General features: G+C 42.4%; 1 protein-coding gene across 1 annotated transcript; it reads left to right on the top strand.

The window, feature by feature from the left end:
• Positions 1–6,517: 6,517 nt before the first annotated feature.
• Positions 6,518–21,008, top strand: tfap2d (transcription factor AP-2 delta (activating enhancer binding protein 2 delta)). Its single transcript, XM_068708219.1, has 8 exons — positions 6,518–6,556; positions 7,242–7,760; positions 10,890–10,950; positions 16,139–16,304; positions 17,894–18,012; positions 18,130–18,271; positions 19,248–19,361; positions 20,735–21,008. Exons 1-8 carry the CDS (start codon positions 6,518–6,520, stop codon positions 20,949–20,951), a joined length of 1,377 nt encoding a protein of 458 aa, XP_068564320.1. The 3' UTR covers positions 20,952–21,008.
• Positions 21,009–22,410: the final 1,402 nt, after the last annotated feature.

Below are 22,410 nucleotides of genomic sequence, written 5' to 3' on the forward strand. Positions count from 1 at the left end.
TCAATTGAAACTGGCTGCAGTGAGAATAAAGGCAAAAGGTCAAAGACCCACTTGACTCTTGGCATTGAACTCACCACACAGAAAAAGCCTGGAGCCTAAAGCAATCACACATGGAATTTACTTTTATTCTATCATTTTAAACACTGGCATGTATTTACATAAAATATGAAATCCCACAGACTGCAGATACATCTGAACCAACAGCCGAAAGAGAACCCAGTGAGACAACCGATTAATTTATAAATTATAAAAGTGTTGTTTTTTCCACTGTCTGTTGCATCTCACGTCGCTGTTGGATTGAAGAAAAAAAAAAACACATTGAGGAAGAGGAGGAGGAAAAGGAGATGATGAAAATATGAAAGTACATGTTGCTCTTTCCTCCCATCTGTGCATTACAAATAAACTGGATGGGAAATAGTCAAAAGACTTGTTTAGCTTTCGTGTGATCTCCAGCAGCACTTCAGAAACTCTTGAAAAGAGAAGTTAATGAACATCGATCGACGCGCGCGCACACACACACCAGGCATACTGATCCAACAGCTGCTGAAGTTAAGTTTTAGAGATCAATTTTACAGCATCAGTTATGGCCGAGTGATGGCTTTAATGGTCTATTTCAAATATTGTTAATCACTCATCGTAGAAAAGCATTCATTGGTTGTTTGAATTCAGAAGAAAAACCTCAACAGACTGCGTTGTAACTGCCATTCACTTGACTTATAGTTGTTGTTGTTTTTAGTTTACACTTTAATTCTTTTGAAAGAATATATATATATATATATATATATATATATATATATATATATATATATATATATATATGCCAAATTTAGAAGTTTGAACCCAAATATAGAATTAATTACAAAAATTAAAACAAAACAATAACAGACGAAAAGGGGCATGGTCAAAAAGCGCAGGGCTTTGTTTTTTTAATAATTATTATTGCCGTGTACAGGCCTACGGATTATATATACTTCCAATATGTTGCTGAGTGACTGTCCGTTGGCAGCAGATTGGCCTTTTCTTTAGTGTTTTCGCAGCAGCTGACACGTGTCTGCCCTGAGTTGAACTTCTGAATTGACTTCAGGAGTAATTACTGCAACAAAAGAACAACAAGTTACCCGCTAATTGACAACACAAACCGGCAATGATACCCGGTGGCTGCCTCTGGTGACAGGTAGCCTCAGCATCCGTGTTATTCCTGCATTTTATTTCTCTCTCTCGCTCAAAAAAGATTGTTTCCTGGAGATATGACGGGTCCTTGAAGTAGCCTAAAAGTCCTGCGGCTCTGTATAGGCTATGTGTGTGTGTGGTGGGGGTGAGGTTGGGGGGGGGGGGGGGGGGGGGGGGGCGTCACCCCGGGGCGATAATAATTAATATGAGTGCATTTGACTTGGATGCATTTTATATATTTGTTTTAATCCCTGTTTATAGGAAAATATGTCAGGAAATATAATAAAAGTAGTAGAATATAATCCAGATTTTGGGTGGGGGGTATGGGGGCGGGGGGGTTGTCTGTAAATCTGGACTATCTGGACATACTGGTCTGTCTCTCCCTGACTGTTCATTTGGCAGCGACCACCTGTTTCCTGCCTCCTCTGCGCTCCTCACCTCACGCACTGCATGGGGAGAAATTAATTTGCTGCAAATCTTGACGGCTTAAACGAGGCAGTGACGCCCCGGCCCCTCCCCGCCGCAAACCGACAAGTAAATCCCCACAATTAGCGGATCCATATTAGCATATTAACCTGTGCTTCCTTCCGAGGCGCATCCTGTATGTAGGTCAGACACCATTTTCTTAATTGCTTTTTCGCTGTTGATGGAGGACAAACATCTTCTGGGCCGTTTGTTATGGTTGCTCTTCATTATGCCAGTCGTTATTTTGGCTGGAAAGGTGCAGGTCTAAACACACACACACACACACACACACACAGAGAGAGAGAGAGAGAGAGAGAGAGAGAGAGAGAGAGAGAGAGAGAGAGAGAGAGAGAGAGAGAGAGAGAGGAGAGAGAGAGAGAGAGGCTACAGGGCCGAGTTAACGGACGCTCATGGCCATATGAGGCCGGTGTCTGACCGGGGTTGATTAAAACCAAAACAGACTCATAAACAAGGCCAACACATGTGCATATAGACTGGAAGCAGACCGTATTGTGAGTTTATGCTTTTCTTCTAACTGCTCTTACCTCAGACATGTAATTAATGAAATATCAAATTGCACACAATGCATATAGAGCATGTTTATACGAGGCAAACCGTGAAAGGGAAATAATCCTGTGTAGTCCTATATAGGCTCATTATAATTCAGCATGGGCGCAACACGCATAAAAGAATCATCACTTGCTATAAGTGTTACAATCTGACACAATATACCTAAAGAATTGCCTTAAAGCATTAAAGGGATTACTGTTTACTCTGCAATAAGCTACATAACTGCAGGCTATATAGTGATCTGTTATAAATAAATTGTTGCCTCTAATAAACCATTTAAACCAATCAGGACTGATATTGAATCCAAGAGAGGGGTGACATCTCGCTTAGTATCACATAGGAAATGTTTGTTTTTATATTATGAACTTTGTGTTTAAAGGGGAACTGGTTGATTTTAAACATAATATGTTGGATTGGGGATTATTTATTTAAGGCAAAACCTTGAGCTGAAAATAAGTCCTTTCATTTGATATCATGTGCCATCCAAAGTGACTTTTTCAATTTAAGGGTGACGTGATTGTGTAGACATTTATTTATTTCTTCAAATATCTCTCGAATTACAATAATAAAGGTCACAAATGCCATACACAAATTAGCCTATTTAAAGTGCTACATGCCCACATTAGCTCAAATCCTAATCTTCTGCCTCTCCACGCTGTCTTATTTTCTGCCACTTGCTCAAGAAATATGGCACCAGGGCCCCCTCCCCTCTGCAGGAGCAGCGGTCCATCCAGGGAACCTTGGGGCTGATCTAAATTCTCGCCTCTGGGCAGTACCGTGCGGGGTTTCGGGCCTTTCCCTGCCTCGTCAGGCGGCAGATGGACTGGCTCCTGTCCGGAGATCAGTGCGCATCTGGTGCGGCGCTCCGAGCCCCCGGTAAAAGCGGGGCCACTCGTCAGCATTAAGCCCTATTAGGACCGTCTACCGTGCAACTGGTGCCTCGGGTTGGCAGCGACGGTGGCTGCACTGCCTGCATGCATATTATATCTCTAGCATATATATATATATATATATATATATATATATATATATATATATATATATATATATATATATATATATATATATATATATATATGTCAAGCAGGAGAGTTCACCACCAAAACCTCCTGCTGACATAAATAACGAAAAGTGACACGTGCGCTCAGTGATCTGTTAGGACACCGGTCAATGGACTGTGCAGACTTTGGGGTAAACCTTCTGGCTGTAGGAAACTCGCTTCTAGAAACAAATTAGACTGCCGGGTTTCACATTTTTATTTGTATTAATTGTCTAGCTCTCTCTCAAACCTGCAAACTATATTCTCAGGTGTAAATGTCAGTCTTTTGATTCAACCTCTGATGATGATGATGTGAGAGGAAAGAGTCAGCGTGATTTCCTGCCAAACCCCTCCTGGTGTCATTTTAGCTCGAGTTTCATAATGTTGGTACGTTTTTTTCATGATATTTTCTGCCCAAAATAAGAAAATGATATCACAAAATCCTGATCATATGATCACATTTCGAATCGTTTAAGGTATCTTAATTGACACCAAAGCTCTCTCTTGCTCTCTCCATCTCTCTTTGCCCGGTGGCCTTCTCATTCATCCCTCCTCCTTTCTTCCCCTCACCCACCTCTCTCTCTCTCTCTCTCTCTCTCTCTCTCTCTCTCTCTCTCTCTCTCTCTCACTTTCGTTTTTTAATACCTGGTGTGCGACAACCGGCCTTCACCGGTCTCGTCGTGCAGAGGTTTCACGTCGAGCCCCGAGGCAAAACAATCGGTAACGGTTAATTAAAATATAAAAGGCCTTGAGAACTTTTCAAGGGAGGCTATTTAAGGCGGCCCCTGCTCCTCCTGTGTCTTCGGCCGTTTGTGTTTGTCTGATGCGACTGCAATAGGCTAAATAGTCGCGATCAAGAAGAAATAGGAGATCTTTGGGAATATTTCAGCTTGTTTGGGAGGATTTATTAGCCTATGTGACCGGTGATGAGGTGGAACATGTATTTTCCAGCCATATGAGGAAGAAATCAATAAGAACTACTATCAAAAGAGCAAAAATATCCACCTTTTCTAATATATATTTAAAAAAAAAATCAAATGGGTTATTGACTGGTGTGTCGTTATTATTTGTCATTATTGTAACCGATTAGGACAGAGAGAGAGAGACGCATGCAGTAACAGATGGGAGGGGAAATAGTTGGTTAATTAAATTGCAGAGTCAATCCTGGCGTCCCGGCGTCAGCACGGTCACAGTCTGCACTTTAATAATATCAGGGAGTCGCGTTGGTTACAGTTACAGCTGAGCAGGAGAACAACATCCAAAACAAGACTGATTAGGGCTTATCTCTCTCTCTCTCTCTCTCTCTCTCTCTCTCTCTCTCTCTCTCTCTCTCTCTCTCTCTCTCTCTCTCTCTCTCCCTCTCCCTCTCCCTCTCTTCTCTGTTCGGTTTGTTTTGAATGGCAGGAAATCTGAAAGACTCTTCTCTCTCCTCCTTCAGTTTCCTCTCCTCCCCTCTCCTTTATTTCCCTTTGCTCCTTTTCAGGCTGTGACCACAACCTTTGGGCTTCTGCTTTTTTACGTTTTGTATCTCTGTTGCTTCCCCGGGTGGCCTAAGGGCAAGACAGTAATAGGCTGCTGTCTGAATATTCATTCTGATAATATATGCTCTGTACCTTACTCACTGCGTGGCTCTGTACACCTGTTACTATTTGATGCTGTGTTATTATCCTATAAGACGTCAGCAAAATAATTGGCATGTTTGTGTTGAAGAGGATGTTTCACCTGATTGTATTATTTAATTGTTTCTAAAGCCTATATAGGCTTTTAAATAAATAGCCTACCAAAAAAAAACTCCATCATCTTCCTCTACAACACCACAACGGCTCCGTTCAGCTGGGCAGGACCACCCCGAGGGCGCGTGCTCAGGTGAGTTACAGCACGAGGAGAAAGGCAGAGAGAGAGAGGGAAAGAGAGAGGGAAAGAGAGAGAGAGAGAGAGAGAGAGAGAGAGAGAGAGAGAGAGAGAGAGACGGGTCACGAGGATGACCGACTGACCGAAATAATAGTCCCAGTTCTGATCTGCCATGTCCGGATATAATAATAACAATAATGACAACAACAACAACACAAACATTAACAATACAAATAATAACAATAAATGCAGTAGCACCAGCAGTAGTCCATTCTTCCATTCAACCACGCACGCGCCTGTGGTCACACATACACTTCGCAATGCTGATTTGAAAGAAGACAAGGTCTCGTGCTTCTGTCGGTTCTTCACAAAGGCAACAGTAACCCCCTCCCCCATGAAAATAAAAAATAAATAATCAAAAGCTGTTTTCCATGCATTAGTAAAAATAACACAAAAAAAGAAAAAAATGAACGTTGTCGATTTAATTGAGCACATATGCACATACTTAATAATGAGTTAAGTCAGAATAATAAATAACTGACGTGTTGTTTTTTAATTAACGCTATTTTAATTAATACATTCACTGAAATAAAATATCTTATTGATTCCGTTGTGGTTACATCGACTGAATCTCTCCTGAAAAAATGTGTACATGTGGGAATGTTTCATTTTGAAATCCGTATAAACCACAATATTAAAAATGCACTAAAAGCAGTGATAATGAAAATTCATCTGAGGCATGCAAAAAGCATCAAAACATCCCGTTTCCAAATGGAAATCCTTATCGAAGCTGACTAAAGTAATCACAAGATTGCTTTAGAAACAAACGAAAATCCAGTTTTATTCCGGTGATATTTGTCAGAATTAGCTTTATAATATTTCAAAGCAAACTTACATTTCCGTTGAAAATCCGTACTTTTTTTTGTAAAAAACGACATAGCCGATGTGAATAAATGAAAAAAAAAAATAACACGACGAAACCGAGCAGAAGACCTTGTGAAAATACAAACGGGTCAAAAGGGAAAATGTCCACAAAAAGCGTAGAAAATGTTGAAAGAAGCACTTGGTTCCTTATTAAGGCGAAGATACAATATTTATTCCTTGTCTCCTGGGATGCTCCGCTCCGTCTATTGTCCTCCCATTCCTCAGTGCTGATGCTTAATTTTCAAAACTTCTATATTACCAAGGGACCTACGACATCAGCCGAGAAATACCCTGCAAGTACAAAATCCGTGAGCCAGCCCCGTCCGTGCAGAGGGGAGACGCTCGCGTTCCGCCAGCTTTCTGCCGTTTCCGAGAGCGCGCAAGGGGGGACTTTTCCATTTCTCTCGCTTTTTGAGGATTTTAAGGCATTTTTTTATTATTATTCGATCGGGCCAGTGAGCGGAGAAAAAAAAAACGGGTTACTTTGGAGAAAGCACAATGTCAACGACCTTCCCCGGACTTGTCCACGACGCAGAGGTACGCTAATTTATTTCAACATCCTTTAATTTATGAAATTATAGTAGAAACGGAATAAATATTGCTTTAGTTTAAACTGAGTTATGGGGGCATTTCGAGACAGCATCTGCTCTCAAGAAAGTCTCGAACTGGAATATACTGTATCGGACGGATAATAAAAAATAATATGCATGGAGGGAGAAAAGAGTCGGGCATCTCACTGCAGCTGCCGGTAAAAAAACGGGGCTTTTTTATTAGTGTGTGGAGGCAAACGAGGCTCGTGTGTGAGCCGGCAACAGTGTGATTAGAACATTTTAGGGCGGAACACTCCGCTGTGTCTCACTCTGCTTACCTCCTATCCAGAATGAGCGACAGAGCTGGGACAGTAAATTTGCCAGCAGCTCGGTAATAATAATAATATATAACAGCACGCCTTTTAAAACGCTGCGAGGAGAGTGACAGGCATGCCAAAGGGAGGGAGGGAGAGAAAAAAATACCGAGGGCTCCTGTTGCCGTGCGTTCGTTCCCCTCCCGGGCGTGTGGAAATGACATCTCCTTCAGGTGGTTTAAAGTGGGAACAAAAAAAACCCCGCTTTGAGAGTGTGAGTTGTGTTTTTGAGTGTGTTTGGGAGGCAGAGAGAGGACAAACCGGCTGATGCTAAATGACACGGCTCATATATTTCCCCGTCTCTTTATTATCTTGTAGATACGTCACGACGGATCAAACAGCTACCGCCTCATGCAGCTCGGGTGCCTGGAGTCCGTGGCCAACTCCTCGGTCGCCTACTCCTCCTCCTCCCCGCTCACCTACCCGGCGCCGGCGGGGACGGAGTTCGCCTCGCCCTACTTCTCGGCCAACCACCAGTACACGCCCCTCCACCACCAGTCCTTCCACTACGAGTTCCAGCACTCCCACCCGGCCGTGGCCCCGGAGGCCTACGGGCTGAACTCGCTGCACTCGGGCCAGTACTACCAGCAGATCCACCACGGGGAGCCCGCAGACTTCATCAACCTGCACAATGCGCGCTCGGCCCTCAAGTCCTCCTGCCTGGACGAGCAGCAGCGGCGCGAGCTAGGCTGCCTCGACGCCTATCGGCGCCATGACCTGTCGCTGATGACGTCACACGGCTCCCAGGCCTACGGCGTCGGCATGCACCACGCGGACCAAAGGCTGCTGCCCGCCGCCGGCCTGGGTCTCCCTTCGTCCGGGTCGGACGACCTGCAGGTACTGGTCGGCCCTCCTCACTCTTTCCCCCCCACGCTTATTCCCAGTGTCCCATCACCTCAGGGCCTCAGATCCAACACCTTATTGTACCTTTATTTTACCTTCACTCATGGCTTCTTGTTTCTGGTTTATTCAGATATGATCATAACACAGACCCTTATAGCTGCCAGGTTCAGTATCCCTGCCCCACTGGCCTACTATTGAACCCCCCTTCTTCCCCCTATTGTACCAGCAACACAGCATTTCCAAAAATATTGAACAGAAAGACAGCGCCAGATGTCTGTCTGTCTGCCTGTCTGCTTCATCTGTCTGTTGTCTATGACACCGACGAGGCTGCATCACATTTGGCCTGTAGGTTATCCCCAGCCACTCCCGCTGTCCTACTTTGGAGTAAATAATATTGATATCGGTCTCGAGGTGATTTTGTTGCCACACCAAACGTGACTGTACAACAGGCTTGAGTAAATGTCAAGTCCACCCGGCGCCGTGCCTCTGAAAGGCAAGGCCTTGTTTCTAAAGGTTAATTGACTGGCAGTCTATACAATCCTATTGTGAAATCCGCCCTTTATTTTCCCAGAAACACACGTGACCCATATTTTACATAATTCTTTTCGATGTAAAGAAATGGTCGAGATGAAAACGGATTCGCACGGTTCTTGTGTGTGTGTGTGTGTGTGTGTGTGTGTGTGTGTGTGTGTGTGTGTGTGTGTGTGTGTGTGTGTGTGTGTGTGTGAGTGAGTGTGTGTGTCCGGCTGTCTGCTGAGGCAAAGAAAAGCCGCTGGTTGCTCTATTCTCCGGTAAAGGGCGGATTAACGGATCGGGGGTTCAGGGCACAATGCCCAGCTCGAGCACCATAAAGCACCGTAGTTTATCCAATTACCGACTTAACGTCAATCAACTTTGTTGCTTATGCAGCGACATCTGAGCTGCTTAACACACGTCTCTAGTTAAACACAATTTAACACAGCGACACATCATTTCAGTCGCGTTAAGTGTTTACCAACCCACTCGAAGTTCAGCTCGATAAAAGTGTCGCTTTTATTGACAATTTTAGAAGTCACTACGCGACACGCTGAACGTATCCTAATGTTTACACTATATGTTTAAATAGCATCAATACAAATAACAACTATAGTAATGTACTGATAATAAACAATAGCCGATGTAATGTATTATTATATTGTATGACAGTAATTCAGTTTTCTTTTAATTAATTTGTTTTACTTAATTTAAAGGGTGTGGCAGCAGCCTATAGCCTGAGGTTGATGATGCATTAAATAATAGAAACATATATATATATATAACGTGAACTGTACCTAAATATTGCAGAAGCTTATTTCTGAAATTAAATTTCTGTCTGCATGGTTTTTATTATTTTCATTGCTATTGCTGTCATCATGGACTATTTTATACGATTTTTGGAGTGAAATGTATTCATTTGAATTCGGTGATAATGACAACAATATAAAATATAATTTACGTAATACGTATTGTTGCATTACAGTAGTCTAAAACTACTATAGTAATAGTAAGTCATGTTGCCTTTATTTTATAATTTATCTAATTCTATTTTATTCTATTTAATTATATTTTATTCTATGTTATTCTATTTTATTCTATATAATTTTTCAAACCCAAAGGCTCATAGTGGATCATTGTTATGGCAAATACTATATTTATCTTAAGCTGCTGGCACTTGAAAAGAGCACAGGTTTGACCCTCTATTGAGAAAAAGAAAGAATCGGCTCGTGAACCTGAGCTTGCACGCGGCGGATGTATGAACGGAACAGATGCGCCTATGGTCTCGTGCAGCCCGGTCGCATCTTTGAGCGCGTTAAAGAGATTTTCATGCTGAACAAAAGCAGCTGCCACACCTTTCCCCCGTCACTAAGCTAATTCATGCAAGACCTCTGCGTTTTGTATATTGATTTTATAATCACTTTAGCTTCGGAATAGAAGAAAAGAAACAGAGCAGGAGCTGGTTAAGAAAGAACTACAACACGCTCCTTTCTCCAGTTTATTTTAATCGGGGTTTCTGCGTGGGCCAGGCCTCGAGGCTCGCACGGGGGATTAAGAGTTTTTCTGAATAAAAAGCGCGTGTTCTCCTTTCCGTGATGACATTGTTGATAGCACGCGAGTCTGATCTGGACCAAAATGGCGGCGGTAACAGGTTTCCATGCATATAGGCCCATATAGGCTGCTTGTTGTGTGTGTGTGTGTGTGTGTGTGTGTGTGTGTGTGTGTGTGTGTGTGTGTGTGTGTGTGTGTGTGTGTGTGTATGCAGAGTGATTCCCCAACAGGTTGGTGGCTTTCAACAAACTCTGGACACTTGTGCTCATTTCTCAGTCTGGACGAGCTGTGCTGTCCTCGCGTTTATAGCCCGGAGCCTTTCAAATTAAGCTCGTTTCTGGGTGAGCCGTGAGCTGCATCCTTTATTTTAACTTAATGTGCCCTCAATTTTTACTCAAAGACTGCTAAATGACGTACACTTTCTAACAAAAAGGCTTCCACCACTAGAATGTTGTTCAGAATGCTGTCCAGAAGCCATAAGTGAAGTGTTTAACTTGTTATTGCAAAGCCTTACGGTGGCCTTTGTGAAGACCCCCAAAGGGTCCGCAAGGTATATCTCAGGGGTCATGTAATACAGTTGTACTAAAAAATCTAAAAATGTATTCTGCTACACAAAAATGTTGCTCATACAATAATTTAAGTTAATGCACATTGGGTAAATTATAAAACACGCGCGTCAGTGGACACAAATCAAATGGTTAGGATCCACTATCTATAGGATTTACAGGACACATGCATGTTGCTTAAACAAACATTTAACATGTGGTGCTTCAGAGCAGCAACAGTGCTACTGTCATAAAATGTATGTTTTGCATTGCATTATTATGGTCTTAGTTTCATTTCTAAGATTTCAGAGAATGTTTTCTGTGTGATGGTAAATATGGATGCCCATAAAGCATCACACCTTCCAGAAAAAAAAAGAAAAGAATAACACGAAAGAAGCGTCATTAATTCCAGGTGTTCCTGACAGCGCGGGTAAACTGTGCTGCAGCATGTGTAAAATCTGGGTGAAGTGATTTCACCATGCCTGCTCGTGCTAATGAGCGCGTGTCTCCACAGGGCTCCGTGGAAGCGCAGTGTGGGCTCGTGCTGAACGGCCAAGGGGGCGTCATCCGGAGAGGTAAGGGCCCCCGTTCAGTCTCTCTCTCTCTCTCTCTCTCTCTCTCTCTCTCTCTCTCTCTCTCTCTCTCTCTCTCTCTCTCTCTCTCTCTACTGTTGCACCGGAGGGCCGTGAACGCTCCGCGACTCGACAGCGAGCAGACAGACAAACAGGGCGGAACGCTGCTCTCTTGTCTGCTGTCAACATGTTACAGCAGGAGCGGGGCCCCGTCTCGTCGCCGATTTAAACACTACCACACTGTACACGGGCAGAGACGGTGCTTCCCATTTCCAGTATGAAATGGACTGTCACTCAACACCTGTACCGGGGTTGTTGTTTTTACCAGTCCCTCTAAACAGTGGCTTTGCGAGTTGTTCTTTCTAGGAAATTAAAATGTCAATAAAGTCATAAATTAACATGGCACTGGTTTGATAGCGTATAGACCTTTCAGATGTGAATTTGAAATATTATAGTTACAACAGACACTTCGTGTTTGAATTTAAACCTGTGGGCTACATTTTAACAGTGAAGACTGACTGCTTGCTTTTTTTCATTAAATAAACACTATTTTAATATAATATTCATGCTTATTTTAACAGCACAAATTAATCATAATTCCCCAACATTGCTATCCTGATATTATCTCTCGTCTGTAATACAATTATATAGCAAACACTGATTCAAGGAATATTTATGCTATGACTTTTATTTTTTAGTAAATTTTGCGTAATTTTGCAGACAAAAAAAGCACTAAAGGCTGTGAGGCTTAATTAAACAAACTAATCACCTGTGAATTAAAGTATAGGTCTGTAATGTCTATATATTGTCAATAAATTAATCCAATTCAGTTTGACATAACATAAAACATCTTTAATGTATTTTGGAAAACGACTAAAGGGACAATCGAGGATAAAATGTCCATTAAGCTGCTCAGTACGTGCATGGCTTCTAGGCAAATTATATTTAATTTATTTTTTTTGGAGTTGTGTTTATCCATGAACTGTTATGTTTCCCAGGAATACTTCTATGTCTCTGGTGCAGTGACTTGTTTTTTGTTTAATCAGAGACAGTAGCATGAATGCTACATCCTGTAAGGTGAAGGCGGCTCAGTTTCACTGTTCAGGGGTCAAATGTGGAAGTGGACTCTAGGCCTGCATCAACATATGATCAGCCTTTCCTTTCATGAGTCTGGGTTTTAAACCTGCTGTGGATCTGCTTTATAGGTCCATCAAAGCCTGTTTTTCTTTTATTTATTTTTTTTCCATACAGACAGGAAGGCTGTGTCTCGGCTTTAATTTTTCATCAGCTCTGCCTAGGTGTTGGGGCTTTTCTCTCGGATTGACGCGGGAATCCCTTCGCTATCACTTTCGGTTAATGGTGCGCCGTATTTGGCCCTGAGCTCAGCCGCTGCAACCATCACAACCAATAATCTTTGCTTTACCTCCCGCTCCCGTATCGATAGCTTCTCTCGCCTCGGGCGGACGCTTTGATATGCTAATGCCGAGCGGGGCCCCGGATTCAGCCGAGATCATATTAATGTTGTTCTTTCTGACTGCGGCTTTGGCGGCATGAATATTCACATAACCTTTTTCAAAAGAAAATCACTCAAGAAACGCGGATCCTACTTAGGAGGAGTCGTTTGTGTTTTTAATCACCCTGCGATCCCCTTTTCCAGTGAAGCTCTTATAACAGCAGCCTCTCAAGATCAAGCTGATCTGTCAGACGCGCGCCCCCGCCACTGTAGACCCGTGCACGCGCCCCCTTCTCTATTCTGTCAAGACATTGGCGGGCTTTTATTTGAGCTGTAAACATTGTTGTTAAAATATGAGGAGAATGACATTTGGCCCGTGTCTCTTTTTCTTTAATTTTCGTGGCAAACTCGTAAAAGGCGCTTGATTCCGCGTGTGATCCCGCCCGCCGCTCGCGCCGCAGCCCGAGGCTACTCTCCGTTGCTTAAATACCGTTATCGCCTCTGGGCCCGCGCGCTCCACTGACTGCACTACCGGCAATAGCTCTTTTTCGATTGCCCTTGGCAACATAAAATACAAACTACTTTGAATCAAAACATTTTTAGGGGAATTAATATGATGTGAACCCGCGGCTTTCAGAGACGCGCGCCCCTGTCAGAGCGCGTGAGTCTGACAGACAGGTCTGCAGTGTTTGTGTCACATACAGACGCAAACGAGCCGGACTTCACACACACACACACACACACGCGCGCGCGCGCGCACACACGCACGCACACACAGGAGTTCCTTAACCAATAGCATCAATGGATTCCCTCGACCTGCAGTCGTCCATTTTTTGACAGCCTGAGTGAAATACAAGTCCCATACTGCCTCGCACAAAGTGCTGCCCGCCGGAGTAGCCCGGGCTACAACAGGCTTTTGTTACCACACCATTATGATGTCACAGTTGCGCCGTGGGCACGAGGTCGCTGTCCAGGTGCTGAAATGAAAGGTGGGAAGCCGCTGTCCACGGTGCTGAAGCTGGCTGACACGTTGTTTTTTTTAAACTGCCTTCCTGCGGCCAGATGGATGGAAATAATAGAGAACTAGCACATTTCTGCTGAGTGTGAATAATGGATTCTTTGAGCAAAAATATAGGCTACAGTTGCTCATATATTTAATGCGTATAGTCGGTGGCCAAATTGTCCACATTGCCCCGAAAGAGATTGGCGTGTGCGGGGCAATCTTCGCCTGCAGCGTTGTTCTGCTCGGCCTAAATGGCATCCTTTTTCTTCATTCCATCATATCCAGCACGACCTAATAACAAAGCGACACGCCCTGCTGTTGGATTTGATAATGAGCCAGATGAATAATAGAATATAGCCTACAGTACATCAGACAGAAACCTTGCGTTTCAGCTGCTTGGGACCTTATAGTGAAAGTTTCATAATAACGGGCCTGCTCAGAGCAGTCGATGTATTCCAGGAGGATGCAGCAACACTGATTCAGACGCAATTAATAATGTGAACGAGCCCTCACTATCACAACTCACACATCCAGGGGTACACAATGAAATCAGCTCGGTGGAAGATGATAATGAAAATTCTCATGGAAGATTACAGCAGACTTGTCTTACATACAGACAAATATTGAGCTGGAATATAAATATATGTACATAGTGAAAAATGTCATATTTAACTAGAGCAAAGCAGACTGATGAAACACATTGATCTCACCAGCGGTGATTGGAGGTACTTGAACCTATGTATTTGTATGTACTGAGTGTGTATATACTACACAATCTTTTCTGGATTAAGTATTGATTTTAAAAATAATATTGAAAGATATATAATGTTAGCTGCACCATGAAGAATGATTTACCAGCCAGACTTCCAGGGGAAAAAAGTACCTTCAATTTGTTTCATATAAACTAAATGGTTATTTGCTCTTTAGTGGGTTGAAATAATTATATATCTTAAAATACTCCATTACTAATGCGAAAAATGTATCGACACAAAGCTGGAGACAGGGTGGATTTCTAAAATCATGAAAAGATGACATTTTGTTCATGTGTAAAAGATCAAAATAAGCTGCATCCTTAATTTGTGTGAAGGACAAAAGAAAACTAGTAAATATAAAAACAATGTTAAGAATTCTAAATGATTTTGGTGTTTTAAGACACGTGGAAAGTAATTAGTTACAGTACGTTGAACATTTTTCCTGTACAGACATTCTAACAGTCCTAACATTTCCATTCACTGGGAATAGTACATACACTATTTATACTTTTATGCATTAGGTCCCTGTTGGAATAAAACGTACATGTATCTTCTATGAGTCAAGGCTTTTCACGGTCTAAATTGATTTTTATTGGACACATTCGGTACAGACCTGAAAGCACCCACCCCAAAATTAAAGGAAAAGGCTTTTGAAACTCTACAGTGAAAACACATGCAGCCTTCTCTCATTACTTGCAGAATTCATTACAAAATGAGGTATCCCTCAGATTAAAGGAGGCCCCATAATATTTGTCAGTGCTTTTGGCTTCACACTGTGTTTTGCTTCTTGTCTGGATGTCACAAGGCTGATTATTATCATTATTAATAGTGTTGTTCATATTTTTTTATCTTTACTGAATTTCCTTGTTTTGTTGACACTTTGGAAAATAAATGTTCAACTTATGACCGCTGTGTATGGCTGCGTATTGTATATACGTGTTGAGGCAGTTAGTGCGCTGAGAGAAGTTTGGGTTAATGTCCGGTGCGTTCAAATCCTATCGCAGTGGAACTGAACATCCAGAAGAAGTAGATCTTTCTTGTTTGCATATTATTTTAATTCTGATGTACTTTTAAGTCATTGCAATGCAATGGAATATTCCTAAAAATCCAATGATAACCCTAACCCCCTTAAATATGCAAGCTTGTGGCCACATAGGGGCTTCCCCAAAATAACACAAACGTTTGTTGTATTATAATCAGTGCGCTGTCAAAACAAACAATCATCAATACACTGTAAATTGTGCCAAACAGTGGGTCAGCATTCCTGTTAAATGATGTGAGCAATCATTAGACCCTGCAGAAGTACACAGAAGTACAATAGATACAAAGTACAATTCCCCATTAATCTATAAAAAGCGTTCATCCAACTTAAAGTAGCAAAAGGTTTGAAATCTGCTGGATTCCTCCACAGTTCTTTGTTTCGATGCTTCTGTGGTTGTGCTGCATTATTTCAGCTTCGTGTTGGTTCGTCTGTTGACACACAGCATCATTAGAGAAATACTTTGCCAATTATGCATTCACTCCTATATGACTTGAAACACAGTAGTGTTTGTTTGTTCAAATGACACACAGCCAGTTATGCTCACAGCACAGCTCCATGCCAGTCACCAAAGCAAGCCGCTGTGACCGGGAACTGGTTATTTACTGTTCTGTGAAACACTTTGTTTAAAAATTATTTGGTAAAAAATAAAAAAAAAGGGTGGGGGCTGTTTTTGTTATTTCAAGAAAAGGTGACATTTTGGGGATTTGTGTGTTTTTAGCGACGAAGATCAGAATACACTTCATCTTTAATTTGTGTAAACAGAAATGTGGACTGAGCGTGACAAATTTAAGGCGCTTAATATAAAAATATCAAGTCTGATAAGTGAACACAATGATACAACCTTAACCAGTGTCTCTACTGGTGGGGAGCACACAACAACAACAACCGTTTACATTTCCTTTGGCCAGCTGTTGTAACACGTGTGCTGTGTTTGTGTGCAGGGGGGACATGCGTGGTGAATCCTACAGATCTGTTCTGCTCGGTACCGGGCCGACTGTCGCTGCTCAGCTCCACCTCCAAGTACAAAGTCACCATCGCTGAGGTGAAAAGAAGACTGTCCCCACCAGAGTGCCTCAACGCCTCCCTACTGGGCGGCATACTGCGCAGGTCAGTACAAACACACAGGACAAAGGTTCTTTAATGGTTCTAAATGTAACTCCGACGATTCAAGAGAGTGCACTGATTTGTTGACTTACTCCTTTGGTTGATTTGTTACCGCTGACATGGTAAATGTTTAAATTTCATCTCATTTTATTGGCTCGTTGCAGAACCAACGCGTCTTGTTGTTGCAGAGAACCTTAGTTTCTGACATCTTTGAAGAAGAATTTTACAGTAACTCCATTAACAGTTTTCTCAGACCCAAAGTTTCTCCTAATACATCCACTGATTCCCGATCCTTACGTCTTGATTATTTGAGCCATATAGGACACAAAACTTTATCTTGCAGCTGCCGGGTTATATAAAAGTGTGTAAGTGTAGTAGTGAAAGGGAGGTAAAACAATGCAACAACACAAAATCTATAGTCTCATAAATCAACAACTCAGACTGCGGTGCTGTTCTTTTGGATTGTATTAGATTATCAAAAAACGTTTCCATTATTTTGTCCACCCCCTGTATATCCCGTAACAAATTAAAATTGAAGTATAGAGTGTGACAGAGATGGATTTTTGAGATTGAGAACATGGTTTTATAAAGCGTAAATCTGGCTGGTGAACATTGGAGAGCGCTGCCTTAGTCTTTGTAGCCCTCAGATGAAACAGAGGATATACAGCAGCGCCCACAAAGACTATTGTAGGCGAACGAGGGCCGGGGCTGCACGCGCCGCCATGCCCAGGGAGCCAGAGGGAGGCGAGACCCGGGCCAAAGCATGCCAGGATCAGAGGAACCAGAGGAAAGCAAGAGTTGCCAGCGCTGTATTATTGATGAGGTGGAGAGAAAGGGAAGGGAGGAAGAGGGGAGAGAATATGGCCAGTCCTACAAGATGAGGCATCAACAAAGTAAAAAAAATAATAAAAACATGTGCAAATAGAGGTGTTGATCCTCATCTGGAGAAGAATAAATCACATACCGATATTATTCTCACAGATGACAACATGAAGTGCGATTCCACATGTGTATCGAAGCCAAAATCACAATCAGTGTTCAGAAGTTTATCTCAAGTGAAACTGTGCCGGCACTTTTTTCCAGAATGATAGAAAACCCTCAGTAATTTCAATCAAAATATCCCAAAAGGATCTTTTGGATAGAAAGCGAGCACGTATGGTTTTAAAATTTCACATAAAAAGAAGAAGAAATGACAGGGACCATTGTTCCTCTGCTGTCCAAAACGGAAAGAGACAAATGCTCAAACAATGACAGACGAAACTCAAGGGGACATGCAACCATATCTATGCGTCAAGAAAGCATATTTAATATATTACGAGTTGACATGTTTTAATTTTATACTCTTTGATTCTATGCTTAATTTCACGCCTTTGTCAAATCAAAGCAAATCTATATTCTTCCATCCGTACTTTCAAGACTTAATTAAGCACACGTTGTTTTGTAGAATAAGGAGGCCAGGTGGTTTTATTTGTATTTTGGTTCAATTTGAAATATCGGGTGATGAATGAGGATGATGATGATGACATTTCATGTCTTGCATAGTGTGATGATGTGGAAGATGTGACTTAAGAAGTTGTTTAACTTTTCTGCAGAGCGAAGTCTAAGAACGGAGGCCGGTGTCTTCGGGAGAAATTAGACCGTCTAGGCCTCAACCTGCCGGCAGGACGGAGGAAAGCTGCCAACGTCACACTGCTCACCTCCCTGGTGGAAGGTAAGGGACTGTTGTCCGAAAGATTTTGCTTAACATTTTGGCTTATACCTTCAGAAATATTCCAGTTTACGCATTTAGCGCTCGTTTCATCGGTCTTTGCCCTGGTTTCGTGCTCAGGTGAGGCGCTCCACCTGGCGAGGGACTTTGGCTACACCTGCGAGACAGAGTTCCCCAGCAAGGCAGTGGGGGAACATTTGGCGAGGCAGCACAGTGAGCCGAAAGAAACCAGCGCACGCAAGAAAATGGTCCTGGCTACAAAGTGAGAATGCATTCACAGACACAGACACACACACACACAAATAAAACAGCGCAGACACACTGAAACCGTTTAGAGTGTAAGTTCTCTGCCAGATGCAGTATGTTCGATTGTGTAAAGCTCCTGAAAAAGGTCAAGTCAATTCTGGAGTTGCAACCGGGTCAAGAAAAATGGATCATTTTAGAACCAATTTTTCTTTCACTTTACACCTTATTTTTCCATTTACAGCCACTTTATAGTCATGCTACTACTAACCGCCTAACTTGAGGGAAAACATTTATAAAAAGTGCTTGAACCAACATGTTAAACAACAAGAAAACTAGTGGTTTCATTGGCTATGTGAGAGTCAGACAATGGAGAAAATGTAATAACGGTTTCGAGAAGGTTTGGTTAACAAGAAGGACAGTATATGAAAAAATAACCGTCATGCACAGCAGGGAGAGAGTGTTGCCATGAGTGAGGAGAGCCTCCCGATCCCAACTACATACCCTGTTCATGCATAGAGCATCTACTGCATTTGAATTTAAAGATATTGTAATCACAATTGTACTTGTGTTTGTATAACAGTGAGCAGCATTACATTATTATAGCACTACTGCACTCTGAGTACTGGATGTGGTGAGGTTCCCACTCTTTTCCAGTTAAGTTTGATCCTATTTTTCCGATGAAATCATCCCAGTGCTGAATAAAATCCAAAAAGACAGCCTAGGCCAATGCTGAAAAACCAACTTTGACTCCACACTTGCAGAATTTTTGGTATCACGTTGTGTATCAAGTGTTTTTTGCTCGTTTTTGGATTGACATCGAACTTGTCTCGCTCCTGCATGTAGTGTTCCTTCAATTGTTTCCTGGGAGGGATTTGATGAAAATGATGAGGATGGGTGCAAGGAGGGAAAAAAAACAAAAAAAATACAAATTGTGACGGTTGTGTTGGAGACAGATGGTAAACCCTCATTCCCTCCCTCCGTCTGTCCATCAGGCAAATCTGTAAGGAGTTCCAGGACTTATTGAGCCAAGACCGCTCTCCTCTGGGCTCCTCCAGACCGACCCCGATCCTTGACCTGGACATCCAGAGACACCTCACACACTTCAGGTAACACACACACACACACACACACACACACACACACACACATCCTTTCTACCTAGAAGTAATGGATTTTTTTTTTAAGTAATGGAGTCAATACTGAGTGCAAACTGTTTTTAACGGAGCCCGGCTTCCCTCCGTTTTGGCTCTGACCGCTTTGCCATTTTCGAAACATGCAGCTGTGCAGTTTGTCGTTTGGCACAAATTACAGAGGAGGAGGGGAACGGCGGCTTGTTAGCAGAAATGTCACATCTATGGCGTCATCCGTCGCAGAATATACACAGTTTTATCAAACCTCTAAAGGGAGATGCAGTGTAGAGCGCTGGGCAGAAAAATAAGACGGTTGTAGAAATACAGTTATGACGGACTGAAGAGCGTCCTTGTGGCAGCTGAGAGGTGACCTGACATTTAGCTCTGCAAGAAAGGATCTGACAAGGCAGACAAACCAGTATCACAATGAAAATCTCTTTTCTAACCTCATATACCCTCTATTGTTATTCAGCAGTCCTGTGATGCTTTTACATTTTTACTGACTTTAATGAATGGCATGTGTCTGTTGTGTGCCACTTTTGGATTGTGGGGTTAACTTTGTTTATAGTATATACAGAACTGGAAAAAATAGAATGTAAAGAGCGGTCTGTTAGTGTAGATTTCAAATTTAGTTTTCGGAAAAAGAAATAAAAATACGGTTGATTGTGATCGCTTTAAATACCAAAAAGGGGACAAACACAGCTACTGTATGTGTTGAAGCCATGTGTAATATAATCTGTATAAGGGTGGCAAATAAGGATTATTTCTGGATTATTATATGGAAAAATATCCATCACAAAATCTAAAAGCCCAAGGGGAAGTCTTCAAATGTCTTGTTTTGTCCAATGAACTCCTAACATATTCAGTTTGCTCTCACATCAAACAAAGAAAAGCAAACACTCACAACTGAGAAGGTAAAATGAGGAAATATTCAGCATTTTTGTCTAAAACAATAATGAAATATTGATTATCGAAATAGTTGTCAGTTGTTTTTCTGTCAATCAACCAATCAATGGATCAATGTTCAAACCTGACTATATTCAGAGTAGAAATTGCTGACACAGCTGTAGTATTCCGTGTTTCCTTGTCCATTGTAATAGAACCAGGGCGGAAACAGCATTTAGAGGGTAAGAGCACATTTAAACTCTGCTGTAGACACTCTTTTAGGAGGATTAGAAGCTCTTAATGCAGGGAGAGGAAAGTGAACAAGTTGAGGAGAGACAAAGAAATCTGCTCTACTTCAGTAAACCAGCCTGCCTTACAAACCCAAACTGATTTATTTCTTCTTTTGAATGAAACAATGGTTTGTCATTGTTCTGATGGTCGCTTCTGCCTCCTCTCCCAAACAGTCTGATCACTCACGGATTCGGCACGCCGGCGGTCTGCGCAGCTCTCAGCACCTTCCAGACAGTGCTGAGTGAGATGCTCAACTACCTGGACAAAAATTCAAGCGGGAAAACGGGCGGACCCACCGACCAACAGATCAACAGCAGCTCAGAAAAGACGCAGCTCCGGAAAACAGCCGAGCCCCAGAGCAAAGACGGGAAAACAGAAAAGACTGAGTAGCCCACACCCAACCGGTCCCCGTGCCTTGGAGCGCTGCATTTAGGAGAGTGTGTGTGTGTGTGTGTGTGTGTGTGTGTGTGTGTGTGTGTGTGTGTGTGTGTGTGTGTGTGTGTAGACTCTCAGCAAGGATTTGTTAACTCCCATGCATTACTCTTCTTTGGGACAATTCATATTTATTGTTATTTATTTATCTTATGTTGAAATGTAACTCTAACCTGAAACGTCCCAAACAAGACGTCCTGACGTATGAGTGAACACATCCTGTTTAGGTGTATGTGTGTGTGTGTGTGTGTGTGTGTGTGTGTGTGTGTGTGTGTGCGTGTGTGTGTGTGTGTGTGTGTGTTTATCTGCGTGTGTCATGACAAGGAGAAGCCTCGCCATGGAGACGGATGTGACTCATCCAAGACTTATTTGTTTATTTATTGATTCTGAAAACAGGAAGTAAACATGGACACGCTGACATCACAGTTTTCCAGGACAGGGGTGGTATCTGCTGATACAACGTAACACACATCACACACACACACACAAACACACACACACACACACACACACACACACACACACACACACACACACACATACACACCTGTTCCTGAGAGAGCACTTGAACCCCCCTTCCCCCAAGCAGACGTATTTTAATATTTACACCGTACAATCAGTGCCATAGCAACCAACCAGTGTGTTTACCATGTGGGCAACAGAGAAAATGACACTGTTTCTGGACGTGAGACTGACACCACTGCCTGGGCTAGGCTGTGGTCTGTGAATGTGTGAGTGTGTGTGACTGTGTGTGGAAGAGCGAGAGAGAGAGAGAGAGAGAGAGAGAGAGAGAGAGAGAGAGAGAGAGAGAGAGAGAGAGAGAGAGGGAGAGAAAGGGGTCCACCTCAGCCATTTTGTAAAAGGTGACTTTGCGGTTGCCGTTGTTAACTCATCCCTGTGCATGTCTATCTTTGTACACTCCCCAGATCGCAAGTTTAGCCGACACAAGTTCTCTGAGTCGCCCATGAACATTTGTAAAGATATATATAAATATTTAAATTACTTTTCTTGTAGGCTTTCAACTATATATATGTTAAATCCCTACCTTCTAACAATGCTGGTGTTCAATAAAGACAGTTGCTACGTGTTCTACTATTTACTCTGGTTTTATGATGTGTTACACACACACACACGACACACGACACACACACACACACACACCATGTGTAAACATACATAAGGTGGCAAAAAGAGCAAGCAGAGACTCAAAAGAAGCAGTACAGATCAAAGCTATCGAGTGTGAATTATCCCTATGAGTTCACAGTCTGCAAATTATAAAAAGTCAGAGTTCCTCTCTAATGTTGTGAAAAAAGGCTATACCTGCAGAAAAGTTCAAAAGCCTCCTTTGTGTGCGCCAGCATCTGTGTGTTTTCTTCCAGTTTGAGCGACTTCTGTCAGGTTTTCTGCTTGTGAAAAA

The sequence above is a fragment of the Cebidichthys violaceus genome, unplaced genomic scaffold (genome assembly GCF_023349555.1).
Source record: "Cebidichthys violaceus isolate CVI_PGR_0920_01 unplaced genomic scaffold, fCebVio1.0.p SCAF_14, whole genome shotgun sequence".
NCBI classification, from domain to species: Eukaryota; Metazoa; Chordata; class Actinopteri; order Perciformes; family Stichaeidae; genus Cebidichthys; species Cebidichthys violaceus.

Coding starts and splice junctions, on each gene's coding strand:
- tfap2d (XM_068708219.1), top strand. CDS start 6,518: ATGTCAACGACCTTCCCCGGACTTGTCCACGACGCAGAG. Junction 7,761..10,889: donor CCGGGTCGGACGACCTGCAG/GTACTGGTCGGC, acceptor GTGTCTCCACAG/GGCTCCGTGGAAGCGCAGTG. Junction 10,951..16,138: donor AGGGGGCGTCATCCGGAGAG/GTAAGGGCCCCC, acceptor GTTTGTGTGCAG/GGGGGACATGCGTGGTGAAT.